This window comes from Rhipicephalus microplus, chromosome 5, assembly GCF_043290135.1.
Source record: "Rhipicephalus microplus isolate Deutch F79 chromosome 5, USDA_Rmic, whole genome shotgun sequence".
Lineage (NCBI taxonomy): Eukaryota > Metazoa > Arthropoda > Arachnida > Ixodida > Ixodidae > Rhipicephalus > Rhipicephalus microplus.
Window position 1 is genome coordinate 66,233,009 of NC_134704.1, and position 24,133 is coordinate 66,257,141.

The 24,133-nt window shown below is 44.2% G+C and overlaps 1 protein-coding gene across 1 annotated transcript in view; it reads left to right on the forward strand.

The window, feature by feature from the left end:
• LOC142817814 (solute carrier family 35 member F2-like) overlaps nucleotides 1–8,585 on the forward strand; it is a 135,289-nt gene extending 126,704 nt beyond the window's left edge. Inside the window, exons 6-7 of the mRNA XM_075895632.1 lie at nucleotides 2,838–2,992; nucleotides 4,639–8,585. Of these exons, the coding sequence (XP_075751747.1) occupies nucleotides 2,838–2,992; nucleotides 4,639–4,932 (449 nt within the window). The 3' untranslated portion in view covers nucleotides 4,933–8,585. The remainder of the gene's footprint in view (nucleotides 1–2,837; nucleotides 2,993–4,638) is intronic.
• The last annotated feature ends 15,548 nt before the right edge of the window (nucleotides 8,586–24,133 follow it).

The window sequence follows — 24,133 nt, forward strand, 5'->3', positions numbered from 1 at the left end:
TTTGAAATGTTCCACTAGGAGGCCTTTCAGGCGTCAGAGGCCTAAACGCAAAGCGGTAGCCTCACGCCGATGTGAGATTGATGGGGCCTCACTACGAAGTGTGTTACAGAAGGACTCAGGTAATACTTTGTCGGTTCTGTTTTATTACGATAGCAATTGTATGAGCAATTGTATGGACAGTCTCAGCTGGTTCTTGCCGTCACCGCCGCCATCATGTTGCGTATATTGATACATATCTATATATAGAAAAGCTCAAGAAAAAAAAAGGCCTCGTATCTGCACGTTAATCTGCAAATGTCTCGTAGGCCCGTGTGCTCAGATTTGGGTGCACGTTAAAGAACCCCAGGTGGTCAAAATTTCCGGAGCCCTCCACTACGGCGTCTTTCATAATCATATGGTGGTTTTGAGACGTTGAACCCCACAAATCAATCAATCAATCAATCTGGAAATGTCGTCGAAAGACAATAGTCTTGCGTGTGGAGAGAGTGAACAAAATATTTATTTGATGTTCTGCGCAAGATTGTTGGTGAATGGTATTCTGGAGGCGCTGCTTTAGAGTGCCTCGAGCGCTTAGCGGAGGCGAACGAGCGCATCAAGCAAGGCACGTAACACGTGAGACATGAGTGCCATTTGGCAGTTTTCTTGCAAAACGAAGCGCGTGGCTCTGACACGGGCGCGCACACCCGTGTCAGAGCCACGACCGTCTCGTCTTAGCAAAGCGTTGGAAACACTCGCCTTTTCGTGCAATTGTTGCATGGTCAGCGCAGCGTGATAAGCGGTACGGTCCTTACACTTACTTATGTATGCCTTTTCTAGTAAAAGACGCACATGCAGAATATATACGTATTGTTATGGTGCCCCAGACATGCGCAATAATTTCTTTTTAATTGGTGATTGCACAAGTATGAACGCAAAACCTAGAGCAACATTGGTGGGCGCTGCGGATGGGGTCGGCCGTTTTAAGTACCAGATGCCGTATAGAGTGGACAAACAGACAAATGTGCTGGCAGACAGACAGCGGCTCGTCGCGATGCGCCAAAGCGCGCTTATCATCTACGCGTACTTAGTCCTGCCGAGGGGGAGTGAGGGGGGGGGGGGTTAGGTGCTTGTGTGCACGCGCTTATCCTTCGGTGGGGAGAATCATGTGCCTTTGACCTTTCACAGAAGCGATTGCGTTAGTTGCCGGGGCCACAGGGGTCACTTCGCTTCCTGGACAGACCCCGTTTGCGAAAAGAGCGCGCTTTTCAAACACAGCGAAGTGGCAACTGGGACACTCGTTAGTTCGCACTCATATCTGGAGCTGTGATTGAGTTTCGTGCGTCGTTGTTGTTTAAACACCGCGATAAGCGTCGAGTTGTAAACGTTGCTAGTTCTCTCTCGTCTTGTGTGAGTTGTTTTTGTGCGTCATTTGTGCGTAAGCAGCGCACTGCATTTTTGGATCTGCTATCAGCGTTACATTCCAAGTTGTTGCTATCGCATTTATTGCTTCGCCCTTGCGGCGAAAGTGTGACTTTTTATGCTAAGCGAAAAAGAGAGGGAATGAGTTGGCAGGTTCGTGTGGTAGGGCCACATAAGACCGTTAATCTCTCATTTCTTACCATACCAATTATAGAGAAAACAAGTAACCAAGCCTGTTACTTAGCTACCACCGCAAGAAAAGCGTCTGCAACAGTGTACAGCCATGCCAGAGATGGTGCTTTTTTCCGCTCGTGGGGTCTCACCTCGGCGCTGATGGCTTATAAACTAGGCATGATATGGTTACGCTTGCCGAATAAGTTCCCTCTAGCGGAGGAGCTCTGGGACAGCCCTTTATATAACTAAGAAATGGCGGTATCTCTTAGACACGCGTATATGTGTCCGGTGATACTGGCTCGCCCATAGTCTGTCAGCTGGAGCCCATGACGGGAAACGCCTGCTTTTCGCTGTCATATGCGAATTATGGCCCTTTCCTCGCTCTATGCACATATAACGTAGTTATGTTTACAGCAGGTCTCTGCGAAAACGTCTGCAAGCAAGCGTTTTCACATATAAGTGCGCTCACACTCACAGACGGAATCAGAGAAATGGCGGTAGAGGCAGAGGTATTACATGTTTATAGGATCGTCGCATAAACCACGAAACAAAGCGTATCACGCTATGTAAAAAAAGAGTGAGAGAAGCAAGGAAAGGTAAGGAGTTCAACCTGACATCCGGTCCGCTACCCTGCGGGGGGAAGGGATAAAGAGGTGGAAAGAGAGACAGGAGAAACAAGAGAGATTGAAGGAATCACAAGCATGCTTGGGGAAGCACATCCAGGTGGCCGCACAGGTCTGTTGAGTAAGTACTTCAGTAGACCTTTTGTTGTCTTCTACGCTGTCGGGGGGCACAAGTGCATGGTCCCGGAATCTCGTTTACAGAATATGACTTCAAGGCCAAATGGTTCGAAATCACCCGGAGTAGCCATCGTTGGGTGCCATAGCGAGCTCATTAGGGGTGTTATTCAATGCGAGCTTTAGAAAGTGCCAAACGTGCTGAATCAGTTACAGACAACTCAAAAGCAATGGGTCGTGTGACATTGTGCGTAGCATCATCGGTAGTCGGCGCATCCAGCGCACTTCCATTCAACATAAGAGCAGCCCGTAAGTTTACGCTGATATTTCCTTCTTTTCAATAATATTGTGATTATATGTAGCCCGTGGCAAATTATATATTGTTATCTATCGGCGATTGGCTTCGTCCATTAAATCTATGATGTGCTCCTGTATTAGTACGTTTTCCTAGGGATCACTGCAGGTCTTGCTTATAGTACCGTCAATACAACACAGCGCGCGTGATTCGCATGCACCTTTTCCTCGCAGTTTCCATGTTGCTAGGCTTCTCCGGCTGCCTGTTCCTGCTGTACATTTTGATGCCGGTGGTCATTAGGCTGTCGAGCGCCACAGCGGCGAATCTCTCCATCCTCTCAGCAGATTTTTATGCGCTTGCCATTGGCGTCTTCGTCTTCCACTACAAGGTATGGTAAAGTTTTCGTATACGATGTGCTTTCTAATTCTCTATCTGTAACGCAGTTGATTTATTTTCTTGCATTTGCATAATTATGCAAACTTCTAGTTACTATTGAGAACGAAGTCGGCGAAGAGCGTTTGGGCGCGCACCCTTATTGGGCAGTATATCATCTTCGGGCGCTAATTATGATGCACTGTCTTCAAATGTGTCAAATTTGCATGGCGCAATTCGAAGCCACTCAATATTACGTTCCAAGAAAGAAAATGAAGAAATGTATTGTTTTGCGCGAGCTTCAGTAAATAATGTTATTAGCACGTAATTAGGTATCTAATTATTATTTAGGTAGTAAGTGTCCATTCTTGCATAAAAGAGAATAAAATAATAGTCCCAAGTGCAAGCACAGTTTGTTTGTTTTCTTGGTTAAATTCATTTTAAGCAAAGAAACAAATTACCCTTGACGTGGTCCCTGGAACGCTGCACGTCAACAGGTCGTCGAACATGGTAGTATTGCCAGCAAAGGGATATTCTGCAGCATTACGCAGCATGTAGAAGCTGAATAATTAGCATTTGTCCACTCAAGAAGTTTGCACGAATGTGCAGTCCACGTTTCAAGCAATTTAAATAAACACACGTTGTGGGATCTGCCTCTAAGTTTGACGTGTACAATTACACGATGCCGCTTGAGGGGATATTGATAGAATGTCATTGCCATAGTAGAATATTAACGCACCTTCCGAATTCAAATTTATTCGAGCAACATTCGTTTCAAATAGAGCGAGTTCAATATAAAGAAGGGGTGCCGAACGCTGTTAGCTTTGGTTGAAACCGCCCACGCACGCGAACAGAAGAAAATAATAAACGTTCCGCATGAATCAGAAAAGGGGATATAACAAGTTATGTTCACCTCTCAGTGTGCATTGTTTGCTACAATGTAACGTGTTCTAATCTACACTTGCATGGGAAAACGTTTTCTGGAAGGCTGCTTCCCAGCTGTGAAGGAGAAGCAGTTGAACAACTTTTGGAGTTGCGAAGTTGAGTTTTATCTTATGGCACAGGTCGAGTTTAAAAGGAAAGGTTGGCTATAGCGTCATACGTTGCATTCAATCGCTCTTAGTGTTGTAACCTTTGGTGCATCTCGTTTTAGAGTAATTTTCTTGACTGAAACAGCTGTCAAGATGCCATGTGACTTGAACAATAGGGCATTTAAATATTTCCTCTTCTACAGCGGCGCTCTAAGTGCCTAGGCGAAACCAAGATTCTACCGTCATATAGACGCGAGAACTCCCAGCGCATACGTGCCATAAACGTCGAACGATCCCCGTAACTCGCTACTGGTCGACTAAAAGTGAAGTCGTGAGCGGTAAATAACATGAAATAACATGTGTGCCTCTTTAATAGGGCGAATACCATTACGCACCGCGAGACCACTAAAGACGAGGAAGGTAACACAGCGGCGGTGAAGACCAACTGATGTTTCTGGACTGGTGTATAATGAATCGTTTAGTAGAACTTTAATGAACCCTCCAAATTGACCCAATATTTAATGCCAGTGTCGGGTGCTTTTGCTTCGCTGCACGGTTAATCTTCTGTACGTAGTGTGAGGGCCCTGAGTTTTCCTTTGCTTCTTCAACGCCTTTTTATCTAACGTCGCAGTTCCACTGGCTGTACATGGTGTCCTTTTGCCTCGTCATCGCGGGCGTAGCGCTGTACTCATGCAAGCCCACTCCGCTCGGTCTGGGCCACCGAGAAGGGGACTCCGAAGAAGCGCTGGCCTATGCACCGTCGGCAGGAGTAGCCGGAGGCGTGTGTCCCGTCACCCAGTACGGCTCTTCGGGCACCGAGCACGGCGCGGGGCCTCTCATCTCGGTGTCTCACGCCGTGAGCGTACACCACGCCTTCGGCACGGCGCACGAGCCCAGCCCCAAGACCAACGGTGCCGTCTCCTGATCATGTGGCTGCCCAGCGCCTCCGCCTGCTACGCCGACGACCAACGTTGCTCAATGAACCACCACCGATGCCGTGCGCCTTCCATATTTTTTTTCATTACGACGCAGTGGTGTCGTTTCCTGCGCGAGGAGAACGTGACCCCCCTTTTTTAAAAGTTCGAAAACTGGAACGTCTGCTGTGTCAGTGTGGATCTTGTGGAACCGCCTGGCCCCGCTGACAACGTCTTCAAACCTGCATCGACGTGCTTTTGTAAGCATAGGCCAGATGCTGGTTACCGCGTGAACGATAAGAAATAGACTGACCTGGCCAGTGATGGCTTCTCACGATACTTGGCTTTGTTTAATGTGCTGTTTAAAACAGACACCACAGTGACATTCATGTTTGCATTGACTGTCTTCGGAAGAAACTGATTGAAATAAAAAATGAGGGAAACTGGTTCTAATAGATTAGGTAAAGTAAGGGGCATATATTTTATTTTTCGTTCATTATTTGCGGGAAGCAATTTTCACCTGCGCATCTTCTTTAAGTTGACTATTGAGTGCAAGTTCGGCATTGGTGTGCTTGGTCCTAGGTGATCAACAGAGTGACCTTGTTTTTTTTTTTTGTCGAGTCGATGAAAGTTTTCCAAGTTTCGCAGCAAGTTCTAATAGTGCTTCTCTTGTGGGAATATGTTATTGTGAAAGTAGTCACGATATGACTTATCAAAAAAATAGAGTTTCATGTGCTACAGAAACAAAAAAAATAATCATTTCTTGTTTGTTGCTACGAGGAGTGATGAAAGATTATTGTGTAAAATCATCGATTACTCGATGTGATCTCTTTAAAAACAAGAGAACGCTGCGTAGACGCGTCTCTTCATTATAGAGGCATATGTATGATACATTTTAGAGCTTGTCTATGACCTGGACGATATGTTTCGATTTCGGTGCTGTTTGAACACTGTTTGTCGTTCTTATTGTTCAAGCTTATCTGATAATCTCAGCGTAGTCTTGCTCAACGCCAATGTTACGTTTCAAAAAGCACCTGTTGCTGAATCGCACAGAAATTTATTTTGATCTAAACTAGTGCATTGCGATCTAAACTAGGGATCGCAGGGTGTTTTTATGCTTGACCAGTGTCATCTTGACAACAGGGCTTTTTATGCTCAGAGCCGTCGACAAATATTCGTTGCACCACTTACATAAATTAAACAGGTGCTGGATAATCTTAAATGTTTGTGGAGACGTTGGAACAGCCCGAAAGTCAGTGTTATTTCCAGCCTTTCAGTCAAACAAATGCGTAACTTAACCTATGATTTCTCTGCAGAAGTGGATAAATGGTAAGCAGATAGTGTGTTGAGCGAAGTAAAGTCTTATAAAGTACAAAATGTATTGGTCTTATTCATAAGTAAAACGTAGTAGTTGGAAAAAGAATACCAGCACAATTTTAAATGTTTACGCCAGTTTTTTGTTTCGTTAACTTGCAAGAAAGTATATAGATGCAGTCAAGTTTTTTTTTCTGAAGTTGCTACTAACAAAAATTTTAGAGATTCCAGAATATTCAGGCTTTTATTGCTAGTAGCCATAAACTTGTGCAACTCGTGTGCTCACCAGAAATACATGTTTTGTAGTGTGCACTATTGCAAACAAGAAAGCAGCGTTCTTTTCTTTTTGGTCTTGAAAACTGTTTTGTCTTGAAAAGTCAGCCTACTCTAGCAGTCTTGCTAAACAGCTTCTTTTCTATAATGATGTTGATGATGACCTCATATGAATGGCGCTCACCCACAAAAGGGGATGGGCCAAGAACTGGGTGGCAGGAAGCTTATCTCTGGGAGCATTTATAGCTGATGCCTTGGTCACAATATCAGTTTAGTTACCTTAGTCTGCCAGGAAACTCCGCTAAACTGATAAAGCGAGAGTGGTCTATGCTAACGAAACTATTTGGCTCGGCTTCACAAGCAACATGGTAGACTAAAACTGTGGTCTTAATGAACATATTTTGAAGATGTTGCACGTGTTTGATGCAAAAAGAAAAGAATTGCTTAGTATATACTGATTCTTGTTCGCCGAAGAGAGTTTTGTGATACTTCATTACTATTTGCGAAGAAGTCGCGTGGCTAACTTGTACTTACTCGCAACTGTGTATGTAAAGAAAACCATTGATTGGCGAAGAAACAAGACTGAAAGTCGTTCATGGTTTAAACTTTCTCCTCTTGTGTTGCAGTGCTCGTTTGCACGCCTTTATTCCCCCTTCTTTTTCTACAGTGTATTTATGCACTTCTGCAAATCGAGCCTTTTGTTTCATATGCATGAGTTAGCTGTTGTAATACCGTATTTTTTTTTCGGTTTCACGAGACGACAGTCACTTGTGGGTAACTTTAATTAAGGTGTCAAGATATTCGGTGCATTTGCCCTACGTACATCGGTCAAATGAGCTTACGCGCGATCTGGGAAATAAGCTCATTTCTCACGCTCGACAAAGTACGAGATAGGGCACTTCACTTAATGACTTAAAGTGTGGGTAGACACACTTGAATGTTTAATGACTGAGCAAGCATGCGTATTCATTAAAAAAACATCACTGACACGGAGCGAAGTATAATGCACTTCTTTCTACTGCGTTCTCTCATTATAACAATAAGCGAGACAAGAAAAACTTTATGTAAAAATATCAGTCAAATACGTCAGGAGTCGCCCGTCACCTCTAGCCATCGGATGGAATCCCTTGAGACACGACAGCAGCAAGGGCTTCACTGATGATGTCTCACTCGATATTTTGGGGTCCGGTCTGCGATATTTCGAAATGCTGGTGTTTCCTCAATGTGACTCCGAGTCACACTGCCCTACCGTCCGATAGCACAGGACCTTCAACGAGCCACCTCTCTGAGTTCTCAGCGTTTGACTTCCACGAAAGCATCTTCTGCGACTGTGACTACGTGCCCCGTTGTGTCGTGTCATGCACCAAGAATTCGTGGACATGCGGCCCTGCAATTTATTCGAAGAGACTGTGTCTTCGCAAAGTGAATATCATCGAATTTGTGAGCGAATTCGTTCAGATGCGAGTTGACAGCACGTCGCGGACCACATCTTGTTTCCTTCGAATCACTGGGATGTGGGTCACAGATACCGATGCCGTCAGCAGGGCGTTTGTGGTGTACTGGCTTGTGTGTATGCTTTTGAGCACGGTGGTTACGGAAACTATCAGCAATTACAGTGTTGCAACGCCTTCAAGCATAAGTTTGTCGAATTGGTGGTTGCCGCACTTTAGATAATGCGTATATTATTTTGTTAGTTTTTGCGTCGAAAAATCTACTTTCAACGGCCGAGTAATGATAAGGTGTAGGGAGTTAAGACTTTGTTGCCATGCGGCTGCTTTTTTTTTCTTGTTGATACTTCTCGCTGCTGTGACATAGCTTCATTGACGGTAGGAATTGAAAATCAAAACTTCTGCAATAAAGCTCAGAACAAGTGGGAGAACGGTGATCAGGAATGCTGCGGGGTTTGTAAACGATTGTTTCTACGAGAAGTGTGAATGCTACCGCCGGCGGTGTGGTACTGTTACTTGTACATATTGCCATAGAAAATTTAGGGCATAGGTTGGTTTAGAACACTATTTCTTTTTTCTTCAAATATTTGTAGAATAAATGACGGTTTTCGTCGAAAAACCAAAACGCACGGCAGTTATTGTGTTTATTCATGACAATGTTGTATTGGCTTTAGACATGTACCGTATTTAAAGTACGTGTGTCGGTTTGTACAACAGCAGTTGGGCACCCTTTTGCTATACTACACAATGCAAGGCTATTGATATTTTTTGTTCATACACATAACAGTCCTATAGGGTTGTGGCAGGAGTGAGTGTACATGTGAATGTATGCAGAAAGCATACATTTAAATATTTAGGACCAAATAAGAGGAAATGAAATATGATCATCTAAAGTAACTGTACACTAGCAAGCAATGACATTTAAAAATTGAGAAAGTGGCAATAAATGAACTTCAGCAGCTAACAAACTCGAGTGTTCAGACGTGCGGAAAAAAACAACAATTTGAAAGTGTTAGTGGTTGGATAGAATGATCTAATGTTTGAGGTACGATAAGCTGCTCTAGTTCATGTAAAACAAGCAGGCTTCGAAAGAGAGAGATCAGAAAGATAAGAAAGCGAGTTTTTGTGGGTGCACAAAAGCGTCAGAGATTCTATGTGCCGTCGTCTTGAAAGAAGTTGCAGGCTTAATCCTTAAAAAGCAGCTGTTGGAGAGAAGCTTGGATCAAAGTGGTGAAAAATGAAACCAGCACAATATAGCGCAGAGAATGAACCAGCACCGCAAACAGACGTCAGAACAGAATTCTAGGCTTCATTGTGCGCCCCCGTCGTTTCCCTCTTCCTTAACCCTATATCACTCCACCCTCTCGCTCCTATTTCCCACCATCGTGGTGTACTATATTATACGAGGTTACGCCGTGCTTTGCTCTTCCTTTTTGTCCTTCACATACTCACATTCACACCACTGCTAATCCTCGCCTTTCATAATTTCAAACCACCTTGACATATTATAGAAGGCTACGATGTGTATTACGCCCCTCTTCCCGTTCTTTCACTCCCCACCCTTAATTCCCTGTCCCACCTACTTGCTGTGCTGTACTATACAAGGCTATACTAGGAGATTATTTAGACTCCAACCAAAAGTTTTGAAGAAACCCGACGGCAGATACAGAGGACAGCCCATAACATCAAGCGCTCTCTCGGAGCCCTTCCACCAGTGTATACACGTGGACTGAGCTCCACGGCAAAACAAGAGAGAGAGAGAGGGGGGTCATGAGCCACCCCGCGAGTGCTTTGAAGCCGCCGCTGCTACGTAGCCCTGCAGTCACTCCTTAGGCACTGCGCCGTGCTCCCGACCGGGTTGCAGAAATTAGGTGCCTTTTCTTATCTTCTAACCACTACCACCACCACTCCTGAGGAAGGAACCAAGCCGGTTTCGAAACCTCAAGTTTCTTCAAAACGTTCGGCTGGAGTCTAATTCATCTCCCAGTTTCATAACCAACCAGACAGACTTCTGTCGAATGTTTACATTCAGCTGTTGAAACAGGGTGGTGCCTAACAAATAGAGAAGGCGCTGTCGCTTATCACTCGGCGTTTTGTTTGTCCTGGCCTCATAAGCGCGCGCATGACATGGGCAGAGGGGTGGCCGCCACCCCCTGAGGGATGAACGCCATGCCTGTCCCGTACCTTCGATTTGCAGGATGTCCCCGTCATTCTTGATATACAGGCTTATGGCAATGCCTAATATATGCCCACGCATGTTTTGGAGGATAAAAATAACCGAGGAAAGAACGCTGATGTTGCATTTGTGGTGAAGCTTTGTAGCTGTGCTATGGACTGTACACAACCCATCTGAACCCCCCTAAATTGGTGAACCGGAGGCAGGCCCTTGTTTATTATAAAACACGTCGTCAGTTCATTTTCATTTTTTGCGTCCATATCGAAGCTTGTTTTTTTTTTTTTGCGGAATCGATGAACAAGATGAGAAAGGGGTGTACCGACACTGGTGCTGTTTACATTGTAATCATCTACCAACCCGACCATTCAGGCGCCCCCATGCAACGGTTAGCTAGCATAGGTGAATCTTTTACGGGGATTTAACCAGAGTGTCGCAAAACTAGTATACGTTTGCCAGTAGTAAGCAACATCAATCAACTCAAGGGATCACTCAGTGGGTATGACTCAACGTCGCCCATCGTATAGCATTCATTAGCGATATTGTAACAAACATTAGCGAACCTTAGCCTGTGGCAATCCTTGTTTGTAGTATGCGATTGAACGAGGTAGTCCAGGAAACTTCGGTGCTGAACTAAATGCCAGTGCACTCTATCAGAAGGTGCGTTGCACAAAGCGAGAGTTCGTCTGCATATTTGACTGATATATCCCGATATTGTGATGCGCGCCTTATCACCTGCAGGAGGGATGCCGCGCTACTACCATGGATCACTCCTCGTCAGGGGCAAAAGTGGTGGCATTCAATTAATGCACAAAAAACGCATGCTTTCAAATGTTTTGTCATAATGCGGGCAACGAAAAGCATTCCCTGACGAGCGGTGATGGTTGATTGATTGATTTGTGGAGTTCAACATCCCAAAACCACCATTTGATTATGAGAGACGTCGTAGTGGAGGGCTCCGGAAATTTTGACCACCTGGGGTTCTTTAACGTGCACCCAAATCTGAGTACACGGGCCTACAACATTTCCGCCTCCATCGGAAATGCAGCCGCCACAGCCGGGATTTGATCCCGCGACCTGCGGGTCAGCAGCCGAGTACCTTAGCCACTAGACCACCGTGGCGGGGTGAGCGGTGATGGTAGCAGCGCGGTTTTGCTGGAGCCGGCAATAAGGTGGGCAACAGGATATCGAGATGTGTTAGCCTGATATGCCGACACACTCTCATTACGTGCAGCGCACATTTCGATTGTGCGCCGTTGGGCCAAGCTCGCATGCTTCGTTTAATTTTTTGTAGCACCTGTACATACGTCAGAAGAAGCGTAGTAGAATAATTTACCCGTAATGGTGTGACAAGGTGTGAGCGATGTTGACATGGTGCTACCGCTGCCACTTTGGTCCATCGTGAAGACGTGCAACTTGTGTCAAGTTCGTGCCAAGGAACCACGCCTGCGCAACTTCCGCTTGAATGGGCTGGAACCTGCGCAGCCGTCGTGTTCACGCGACGAGGGGCGTCACTTGCAGTGTGTCGTGATTTTGGCGGATCATAGTCGCAGCATCCCAAGACGTGTTGGTCGGCCTGGAGGATAGAGCACAGGAACGAAGTATCCACAGCGTGTCGACAACGTCGACTGTAACAGATGCATCAAGGTATGAGCGATGTTGTCATGGTGCTGCCGTTACCGGTAGCCTGTCAAGCTATAGGCACACGTTACAGGAGCCATGACCTTATGGATCTCTTAACGTGCGCCCAACTGAAGTGCACGGATGGTGTTTTTATCTACAATGTTTAGAGACGTAGTACAATGCCATGGTCACACCAATACTCTTTTCAGCATGGGAGGGGACGAGCGTACGCTAGTCGCGTCTCTGAGGACCAGCAGTAAAATTTTACCAACCGAGAAACCTTCATCAAATGCGGCCGGCGTTCATAGAAACCAACTGCACGTCTTTTAGCATAGATGAACTACAATTTAACCGCTGTAGCCTTGCGGAATAGTGCGAAAATGTGGCGCTGGACATTTTGGTGTGCATTAACTAAGCTAAATTTGGGTGGTTTTATTCGGCGCTGCCTTTAGCTTAGAGGAGCTCACGAAAAAGTCTTGTTAACCTAATTTTTCATTTTCGCCTGAGCTTCTTATGATTTCATGCAAAAACTTTGTATATACGGTCTCTTCTCGCATTACACCACTGTAATGAAGTAATTACAGTGGCGCTGAAACTGCACCCTAGTATGACGTTAATGATACTTTATAAATGGTCAATTAGATTCTGAAGTTATTGCTGCTTAGAGATCTGTTAGAGTACTTTGTCATTTTTGTTTACAGCGCGAATATACATTTCTGTCGGTTCGCCCATGTAACGCACACCGACACGACGCGTGGTGATTTATAAAAACAAATTTTCGGGGTTCATACCATCATGCTGGTGCTCATTGGCTTATCGTGGTGACGTAGCGCGCGTACTATGGACGTCAGCAAGCATAGCTTCTTGATGCGGGGGTACAGAGTGGAAAAATGACCATGGTACTTCTGTTATTGGAGCTGCATCACTACTCAGCGGAAATACTGCGCTATACTAAAGTTACTTCGCGTCCTCACGCTTGCCATTTACCCTTTAGAATGCAGGATAACTTGACGGAAGCGTCATTGTTACCAGGGCAATAATGACAAGAAGAACTCTTCATCAGTGTTTAATTATGCAGATGAATAGCTCAAGAAACATCCTGTCTCTGTGGTAGAAATTAATAGCGTAAGATGGTGCGAGAATTCAAGCGATAATATTGTCAAACTACGTTACAGCTTTGTCATTTAGGATCGTCGTTCGTGCCCCTTATTTGCTTATATATGCAAATAAGTGAACGACGTCGGGAATGTGTGGCTATTGAATGCTTCATATAGGCGCAAATTTTATTCACGAATATGATGCAGCGGAAGTGCGAAACAATGCTGGCTGTCGTACTTCCCAGCGTGCTTATCCCAATTTCGACTTTTTGTCCTGCCTTTTCAAGCAGGACCAGTTATACAGGAGCTCATTTCTTCCGTTGTAAAATTTGAACAGCTATTTTGCATATTAATAAAGTGCGTTGCTCGGTGGGTTGGTTCATTATGCCGTAGAAAAGACGCAGCGTTCCGGTCTCTTCTTTGTCCTCATTGTTCGTACTGTCGTGAATTTCGTGTAAATTTAGTTTCAGTATACGCAGACAAAAAAAGACGCTTTCAGAAAGCGAGAACAATACTCAGTGATTTTGATAGTGGCGTGACAGCCGAGTGACACGCTTGTCTCTCTTCCAAGTATTTCCGGTCGAGTGCTTACTTCCGGGTTTATGATTATTCATATAAATGCGTCTAAACTAAAGAGTTATATTGTCACGACTATAGAAACACCGCTTCAGCTGAGCCGTTGAAATGACGCTGAATGGAAGACGACAACGTTGTTGTAGAGGGGCTTAGTCTGAGTGGCCCTGCTGACATGTCGACTACGCTGACGTATAAAAAGTTGGTTGGTGCACGACGTGACGTCAACCCTCGTGTGGAAGCGCAGACGTAAATTTTATAGCAATGAAGTGTGCGCTATGGTGCTATAGTGTGCATGACGTGAATAATGTTCATGTGCTTGTTCATCTAGGGTCGAACAACGCTTGAACATAGCTTGTCGAGTCATAGCAGTGTACATTACTGTCTATTGTATGTTCAAGTGTATAGGCAACACTACAGCCACAATCGACGTTTCCTCGACGGGCAGCTCCTTTTAAAAACCTGATTCAAAATTTTGGAAGACTCCATTGTAGAATACTTCAGAGGAATGCACAAAGCATGGGTTTGATTCCAGCTCAAGCCAGGATAACTTTTTTCTTCATTGCGATAAGCAAAGTAAGTCCATGGACAACTCCACCAACACGGGCGCCACACTTTCTGAGACGCGGGCTGCTTTAACCTGTCGAATTATGATTCACAAAGTATAGCTCGACAGAGACCGTTAAGCACTTGATGGGCACACCTGCATACAAAAACCCATGGTTTGCGAGTATGTGTCAATCGACTGCGAGACTAGTAAAAAGGGTTTCATAACGAACCTGAAAGGCTTTACGCGTTATTCAGGTTTAGACCTGTCAGTCATGTTCACCAAAAACTCGCCCTCAGCTGCGCAAATTTAAGTATGGGCCAAATTTTGGAGGTAGCTACAAGAGCACTTAAGCATAGACGGCTAGACATAAAGCTACATAGACAGATAGGTATAAAAGTGGTCAAACAAGCATGTTTGAAAAAAAAATTCTTCGCATTTAAAACGGAAGTTAGTGAAAACTGCAAGTGAATGATGCCGCCTCGGTAAATCTTTCTTGCACGCAAGCTGCTACATAAAGAACAAGTGACGTTCAGTGCCAAAGAATGAGAGAGAATACAAAACAATGAGAATACAAAAACAAAATACAAAACAAACAGAGAGAGAGAGAGAGAGAATTCAAAGCATTTCGTTTTCTATTTCTACCTCTTTCAGTCTCTGTCTTAATCGTATTTTACGCTGCACGGGACTTGCTCAATACACTCTCCTTTACGATGTGATCGATCGCCACTGTGGAAACGAGCCTGCGTAAATAACGCACGGTATTCTCATCTGCGAAGAGCAAATTCACGGAAGATGAGTCCTGTTTGCTCGCTCGCTGATCAGCCTGCGCAAGAGGGGTAGATCACTGGAAGGTTGTGTCGATGAGGCGGTAACCATGACAACCTGTGCAAAACGCTTTGCTCCCTCTCTACGACCTCACAATCTGACAGCACTACGCTAGCAAATTGCGTGCAAAAGAATGCCCGAAATAGGAGACGCATTTTATTTTTTGTAGTATCGAGGTCAGCTGTGCTTCCTTCGTTAACCGCAAGAGTTTCCGTTGGGGGCTACTTTGCGCCAAATCGGCTACCTTTCAACTCGTTTGGCAATGAAAAATTCTAGTTGGCGCCATGGCTATTTTCTTACTACTTTTAAACTTCTGGTTTTACTTATTGGAGATTGTTTCATTCATTGATCAATAGTAAGACTCTGTTCATGATGTGACTATGGTTCTATTTGGCTCCAAATTTGGTGATTATATGAAATGGCAAGGCTATTATCGCGACTTTTGGCTCGAGTTCTGGCGCCTTTTGAAGTCCACCCAACGGCCACACGGGTGCAACTTGCATGGGAAAAATGAGTGTGAGAAGTTATGTTGCGGAACACCAAAAGAAGGTGACGTGTACGCTTGTAGCAAGAAAGGTCACACATTTTATTCATATCTAAAGTGCATGTGTATATATTAATTTACATGAGAGCTTTTTTTGTACGGTGTCCCTCCTCAAAACTGGCAAAAATTTCTAGCACACCCTACTTTTTTTTGGTTTGCAACAAATTTCGAAACAGTTCACTTCGTGGTGACATACCGAACTAGAGTGCCCATTCAGTTCTTGTGTTTTGTACGCATAACAAAGTAATAAAAAAACATACGAAAAATGACGTCCCACGGTCTTACGGCTTTCGCCATGTTCAAGCTTTGCACATTTTTCACGCCATATTAGGGCCATTGGGGACTTTTTAAGTGTATCAAAATAGTCATGTATGCTCTATGAATTTAGCTTTGGTGGCGGTCACCCTGTTTTTCATTTTGTGGAGTATTATTTATGTGCACGCTAACCCGAGAATGCTGATAGTGAGAGAGGCAGTAATTGCAGATGAAAAAAAATGAATGCACATATTTAATACGAACCACAGCAGCACACAAAATTGATACTGCAAGCGCACTAAGGATAATATACGTGCGTATTTTCCCCAATCACGAATTAACGTAATTGACTCTTCGCTTGTGACGGATTGGCAGAGAGAGAGAGAGAGAGAGTTATAACGCTTCACACAGATAGTTACTGAAAAAAGCCATGTATACCTTTGCACTTTGCTACGAAGCAAAAAGTAATAAGGCATGAAGACAGGAGAAGAGTGCTGGGAAAAAAGTTAATGGCAAAACTCATAGAAAGCGACACAGTGCCGGGTGCAGCATGAATGAAGCTAGGCAAGAGCAGACTAAGCATAGAGAATCTTTTTCACGCGAGATGACTCTGACCATTTGTCTTTACCTAGTTGACAGTGATTAATGACTAGCTTAAAAAATTTGCGTGTGGTAAGAAGTCTGCTCTGCGCTTAACATAATGAGGTACAATATGTTACAGCCGCTACAATGGTAAGTGATAGGAAGGAACAACCACACTACTGTTACAGTTTTAATGCTGAAAGCTCAGTGCATGTATGCAATGTGAAAGCTGATGTGGTCAAAAGGTGCGATGAAAAACCAGGTCGAGCCATGATGAGCCGTAACAAGATATACCTAAAGAGAATGGATGGTCACCTACGCCCTTTCTCTAAAAAGGCAGTTTTGTTGCACATTTATATTTAAGAGTAAGTGGAAAATCACAGTTTGGCTCAAAGAGCAAAGCAGTGCATGCAATCGGACGAGAACCGGCGCATTCAGCATGGTAAGGCCGATGGCGCAGTGCATGCAATCACAAAAAAAATGGAATGTTATACAAAATAAGTCTAGCGGCTCACTTTTTTTTAATTCGATCACGCATAGCTCTACGAAACGCAGACTTACGAAAACACTGCCAATCCAGACCGAAAAGTGGTAAGGATATACGAGCTGATTGCTCATGTCTGCCGAGACAACGCGCGCACCAGCCTTGGCGATCGCGTCCTTATGACCAAAGTTAAATGTTGTTGCTCAAACCATGCACCACCCCCTTCTCCCCCGCGCACAGCAATGTACACTCCATATTCTGGTGTCTCTTCGTGCAACGTCGAAACGGGGGAGGGGGCCGCTTCCTTCTTGCTTGAGCAGCAATCCGTGGTAGGCTTCGCACCTGCGATGTTATCGCATGTGCCCTCCGTGCGACGTAGGTAGGCGGCTCGTTCAATAAATGCTTCAGCCGTGTTCGTCACCTGCGCTCGCGCGGTTTTACTCGCGGGTCGAACATACAATGCGCAGTGAACATTAAACGGTTTGAACATCAAACGCAACATGACGCAACAGCGACGGCAACGGGGAAAACAAAGGCCCCTTTATAATGTCCATATAGTGGCGGTCGCTGCATCTAAGACTTTTGGCCATGTCTTTTTTTCTTTTTGGCGTTTTGCAAACGACATGCCTGCATGGACACCGATATTTCAATTTCCTTCCTTCAATTTGTTCGCTAAGTAGAAATACTTGTATTACGGTTCGGGGTTGCGCTTTTTCGAAGTTGTTTACGTTGCGTTTGCATGTCTATTCGGTTTGTGTTGATTCTTTCGATTGTGTATGAACAACGAAAATCACAAAATTTGGGAATACTTTTTTACAAAGCACAGTCAACAGTTGACGTCCGTAAGATGTGTATTCAATTCAGACATCTGTCACGATACCAAAAAGCAGCAAATGTGGCAAAAAGCAATTTGCCTAAAGGGCAGGAAAACGTAGGGCGGGTATCAGTAGATGATTGATTATGGTCTATTTTTGACGAAGATAGAACGAAAAAGAAGGTGAGGCGCGGTGGGAAGGAACAGGAAGTGGAGCCCATGTTAACCCCGGGAAAAGTATGCGACATTCGCTCATCGGCCGCAGTTCACTAGAGGCACTAAACCCACGAAAAAAAAGGCCTTCTCCTGGAAAGTGGAGTAGTGCATTTCACTTCGCTACACATACATTTTCAAAATATTTCTCGCTTTCTCTGGCCACTGCAACGTCGACGCATGATGAGTGCACCACGAGCTGCGTCCTCTTCTTGATAAATAAATAAATAAACAAATAAATAAAGAAATTGATAAAACAAGCATTTAAATAATTTCACCTTTGCGAGTTTTCTGCGTACAAATCTGCCCCATCTCTTCTATATTTAAATAGGTTTGCATTGCACTCGGTAAGTTTCCCCATCCGGACAGCCCTAAAATGGAAAGAAACAATAATTAGGTTAAAGAAAAAGGGGTTTAAGCGCACAACAGTGCACGTGGTATACAAAGCATTAAAAAAAAAGATTCATATGCAGAAACCGTATATAGGCTGAATTTCACAGGAGCGTAGAGCATGCTCAAGTATCGTACACTTCTAAAACAATAGGAACTATCATGGGCCAATTCTTGATTGTAAGGTGAAATCATATGGCCAGTTTCCATCTTAAAATTGAGGTAAATCTTGCATTTGTTTAATTTAAACTGAGCCACGTTCATCAAGCCAGCGCTGCGTAAACAATCGTGAAAAAAGCAACCAACATGCTCTCATCTATGCGGTCTGTTTCATTTGTGTCCTAGTTGCTTTTTAGAGTGTTTGCGTTGAACAATTATTTTTTCAAATTTTAGGGCTAGTTTGCATTCGTTGAAGCAGACGATGCGGTAAGGCACAACGAGAATAAAAAAAGTAACAGGCCGACTTTTCTACTTCTCTTCGCTTCTTCACAATTCTCTTCGAGTTTAGCGCTAGAGTATGACACCCTTCTTTCGGCCGAAGATGATACACTTGAAATAAGTTGCAGTAAATAAAAGTATTGGGCACCAATCTCTTCCTTGAAGAAGAAATGATACCATACAAAACGGCATGGCATAAAACGAGCTCGGAAGAAGACCTGGACCACTTTTTAAGCCTTTCGATAAAAACCAAGACCAAGAAAACGCTGTCTATATATACAGTCTAGAATAGCGCAGCTCTTGCCAGGATGGACCACTCACACTTCACGCCCACTCATTGCCCCCACAACGCCCAATAGAAGCACGCAGATGGTGCCAAGTTCATCGCAAAATGTCTCTATACCATACATTCAAGTCGTGTATGTAAGACTATTTTACGAGCTAATTCAAGCCCAAGTTGACGCCATCGCTCTAACTCGAAGAGCGAGGGACAGGACACGGAACTTTCCCTCCATTCGGTTAGAGCTGTTATGAATAAGTTATTCCTGAGCACCGACGACAGTGGGCTATGTAGACATTAGCCGCAATATAGATTTGAAATATTCAGCGTACAAGAACACACTATGCGCAGGAGAGTCCCAGGAACGAACTTCCAAAAGAAACTCCAGCAGGGTAACTCCGCTTGGGGCGCTGGGATTGTCAGTCTGTAATGCATCGTTGTTTTAAGAGTTGCGCGTGCTTCCACAAAAGAATGCTCATGTAGAATGGTCGCTTCTGACTCGGAAGGCCGGGGTTTGAATCTAAGATGTAGACGTTTTTTGTTTTAGCACAACATCCTGAGCATGTATCATTTGTATTTGTTTCTTCAATCTAGTTACAATTGTTACGTATTATTAGAAAAGGTAAGTTGAAATGAGAAGTAAAATGGAAAAAGGCCGACATTCAGCGGAAGTATTTGCCATGACATTCCACGACATTCGCCCGAAACTTCAACTACGGCTCTTAAATTTTTTAAGAATAGCAGAAATGCCAGAGACCATATTTTACACTTCAATTAGGAGCCGTGGGGCTATGCTGCAAATAATCACGCTCTCTGCAGAAATTCTATTTTATTTCTCACTTCAAGTAAGGCATGTTCTTCGCAAGTGGCTACACCTCAGTAAGGCAAGCCACTGTTTCCCTACTTTGATTTATCCCCTTGATAGAAGGCTTTCGCAGTGCGGCCGAGATGGCCTTAAGGGTCGAAAAGAGTTATGCTTGAGAGTGAACTGTAATATGCGTCTTCCTTCCGTCTGCGGGTTCCGGAAACAAGCAAGAGCATTAAGAAATTTTTTCGCGGCTTCGCAACGCTACATTGGAACCTAATGAGTTGCCGGGAGAGCTCGCTTTGTCGAGCCAGGATGAGGCGACTGGTCGATGGAATGAATTAGTGAGACAATCTCTGCCAATCTCTCACAGCAATAGCAGCATGCCGAAAAACGCCAACACTATTATTGGTTTAGTATTAGCAAGACCCTTTTCTGAGCTGCGGTGCGGTATCGGATTACGTCTATCCGCTTACGACTAGCTTGAAGATCCCACATCCTCGGCTATAGTTGAATGCTTTCTGAACACACACGCACACACACACGCACACGCACATGCACATGCACACGCACGCACGCACGCACACGCACCCTGCCTAACATCCTTCCCTAACTAAAAGGAAGAACTGGTGCAGTTAATGCGTCATTGCTGTGATACATGAAAAAGAAATGAGCCCATCACCGGACACTCACAGGCCACTGATTTCTTCAAATCTCGTGGGTTAGTCACTAAACCTTACTAGTATTTCTCTCTTCTGCCGCCCACCACGACCATGTGCACTCTAGTTTCTTTTTTTCACAATGTTTTGCTTTTTTTGCTCTTATGCACTTTGTTCTTTTTTTACGGGCTCTGTGCTACTAAAGGTTTTCGGACTTTAAATTGTGCCTTTAATATGGCACGACTCTGACTTGTGTTTAGTGTGAAATGAGGACTTCCCAATACCGAAAGTTACCTAATGTGTTCAGAATATAGGTACGGTTATCACAATGGGAGCTGTTCGGTAGTCACAAAGACAACATTTAAGTCAAGTGACGAGGCAGCAAGGAAGGCATGGAAATGTCAAGCGTGCCTTATTCAAGCTGCCCACACAAACGCTGGCATCGGAAAGTTGCGGCTGTAGCAGACACCTGACACTGAAAAGATATTTGGCAGAAATTAATCTCAAGCTTTCAGAAATACCCACCTATAAATGCAAATAGGATAAACTAATGCGGTTGAAGGACACAGTCCAAAATATGAAACAATCAGTCGAACAATTGTCGGCGCAGTACGAGAAAGCACTCATTGAGATGAAAAAGAAAATACCTGAAATAGCTACTCAAAAGTAAATAGTTGGATGTGCTGCAACGATCAACGATACTCTGGAAATTCAGAAACTTTCTATACGACAGGTGAAAATTCAGAAGTTCATGGTCAGCCAAATAGCCTAAACGAACACTTGCTTGATAAACTGAAAATAGTAGCGAAACAGTTAAATCTTGTCGAAATCAAGCCAGCTAATTTTGACGACTTTCATGGGCTTCCGCCTTAGCCAGGTTAAGAACCGGCGGTGCTCATTCGCTTTGTGCCGCGCGTTACACGGGTCGAATGGAAGAAAGGTCATTTAAAAATCACATAATCGGACGTCTACTTCCTAAATAATGTGACGGCAGAAAACAAAAAAAGCTTTTATGACTCATGAGGAATAGGGCAGAAGAAAAACAATATCTGTGTGTTTGGCACAAAGAAGGAAAGTTGTTTGGTGAGCGGGTGATCCGCATTGATCTCAAAGTAGATTTAGAGTGAGTTCTTGTTTGGTTCATAACTTGCAAACTTCTTTTCTTTTTCCTGATGGCCGAATCACATAGTATAAGTTACTATAACAGCTGTATCTTCAATTCTGCTTTGCGGGATCGGTTTTAAAAACCCAGTGATCATTTTTCTATATTTAATGTGAATGGCTGTACGTAGCTTGAAAAGTAAGGACATTAAATGAGGAATTGCTTTGGATGCATTAGATCATAAATTATACATTATCGCATTTACAGAGACGTGCATTTCTTCGGTTTCTGATGTCATTTTTTATGCTTTCGTGGTTTAAAACACTGAAAGTGGTATACAAAAAAAATTATCGAGGTGGTGGTTGTTCACTTTACATTAAAAATCACCAGAACTACTCTGTTCTTGCTGAATCTTCGGCTGTTAATGGTGATTACAAGTCGATTGCTGTGAAGTGTCGCTGTACCATGATCGCAACTATTTATCGCTACCTACTGGTGCGTTTCATGAGTCGATTTTTTTTTTTTTGAGGAGGGTTCTTCATTTTGCTACTATGATAGGTCTGTCGGTTTAATATAAAGTAGTCATTAGCCGATTCGCAAGCGCAAGTTTTTATCGATGGAATAGAGTCATGTAATTGTGCTAACACTATTAATTCGCCCACGAGAATAACGGCCGATACAGAAAGCTTGATTGATTCGTGTTTGACAAATTATAATGCCGCAGGCGTGTTTTCGGAATCATTACTTTTGACGTCAGTTATTATCTGCCAATCTGTTTTCGTACCACGCCTGAAAAGATATGATTGTGCACACGATGCCCCCTTTTTAGAAGAAACTTTAATAGTGAGACACTGGATGCTTGTCTGCTCATGATCAAGAATATAGATTGAACAGATGTATAATCAGACAGATCTGAATTTATCTTATTTATTTTTGCAAAAAGTCAAACACTCGTATGGCACTCAGTTTCCACTTCATTCAATTAAAGATCACTGGACATTTAGGAAATCATGGGCTACCCGTGAATTATACCACAGATTTCGAATGAGGGATTGATTATTATATACTTTCATTCGCGTAAAAGATTAAACGATACTTCGGAAATATAAAAATATGAGGAACAAACTTAACTCAGATCTTCGTAAAGCTCGCACTGAGCACCACAAAAATATATTTGCATCGATATCAGGTGACCCCGCAAATATATGGGCTGCAATCTGCAGGCTCAAAGACAACTCAAACAGTGTGATCCCTAGCAGGCTAATCTTTGCAAATGTCGGATATACTGATATTTCACAGGTAAACAAATGCAACGATCACTTTTTGCATGCGGCTATGGTAGATAGCACTCGTGCTATCAATTAGAGAGAGAGTGAGAGAGAGAGAGATAAATAAAGAGGAAAGGCAGGGAGGTTAACCAAGCTTGGCTCGGTTGGCTACCCTACACTTGGGGTGGGGGAAAAGGAGAATAATAGAACGGAAAGAGATAGAAAAGAAGAAGAGTAAGAAAGAGAAGCATGAATAGTCAGCTCGAGACTACACAGCACGGTCTCGCACAGTTCTTTCACAAGCGGTCGTGAAGTCTGGTGGTCCTTAAAAAGTACAAGAAGGCTTTCGTGGCTTTGCGCGTATGGGAAGCCGTCGGCCAAGGTCCCAGAATCTTCTCTTCTGTAAGCGGCCGTGAATCCAGCTGACAGAGCTTGGCTTCCATAATACGTCGTTCGGTCTGGTATGCTGGGCAATGACATAGAATGTGCTCAAGCGTTTCCTCGCAGGCGCAGTTGTTGCATGCCGAAGTGCTCGTCATTCCAAGGAGACGAGAGTACGAATTCGTAAATGCCACGCCCAACCTCATGCGACACAGTAAAGTTTCAGCGCATCGTGGGAGCCCGGATGGCAAACGAAGTTGCAAGTTTGGGTCGATCGAATACAGGTGCGTGTTGGAGAAACCCTGCGTATTCCATTGTAGGAGAGATATACGGCGAGCAAGTGATTGTAGTAGCCTTGCAGCGTACGTTCTCAAGAGTGGTATGGGTGTGCGCTGGTCTTGGTCATGAGCCGATCAAGCAGCTTCATCCGCGCGGTCATTGCCGACGATTCCGCAATGACTCGGCAACCACTGAAATACAATATTGTGACCTTCCTTGAGCGCTTCGTGGTAGTCGTGCCTTATCTGATATACTGATTGTTGGTGTAACCCGTGCTGCATAACAAACCGTAGTGACTGTAAGTCTGACCTTGAGTCGCAAAAGATGGCCCATTGGTTAGGTTGCTGCCGAAGAATGTACTTTACTGCACCTTGAAGTGCTGCGAGCTCTGCTGCTGTCGACGTTGTGGTGTGAGAAAACTTGTACTGAAGCAACACATTTTCAGATGGAACAACCACTGCTCCTGTAGAGCTGTTGTAGTTTGTTAGTTTGTAGAGCCATCGGTGTAAACATGTATGCGGTCGAAGTACCTTTCGTCCAACAGACGCAAAGTCAATTGCTTCAGGGCTAGCGTTGACATGCGCGCCTTCTTAATGATTCCAGGAACTGATAAGCGCACGTCAGGTTGACGAAGACTCCATAGCGCAGCTGCTGGATGCATCGCAAGTTTGAAGCCAGGCGGTAGTATGTCCTGATGTTTTGTCACAATACCGCAGTACGAAGAATGGGGCCTCCGAGCTGTCAAACACGCTAAATGATGTGACGGTAGCCGTGATAAATGCCGAATGTGCGCTCTCAGCGTCTCGACAATGATATGCGTTGTGACCGGTTGTTCTTGTGCA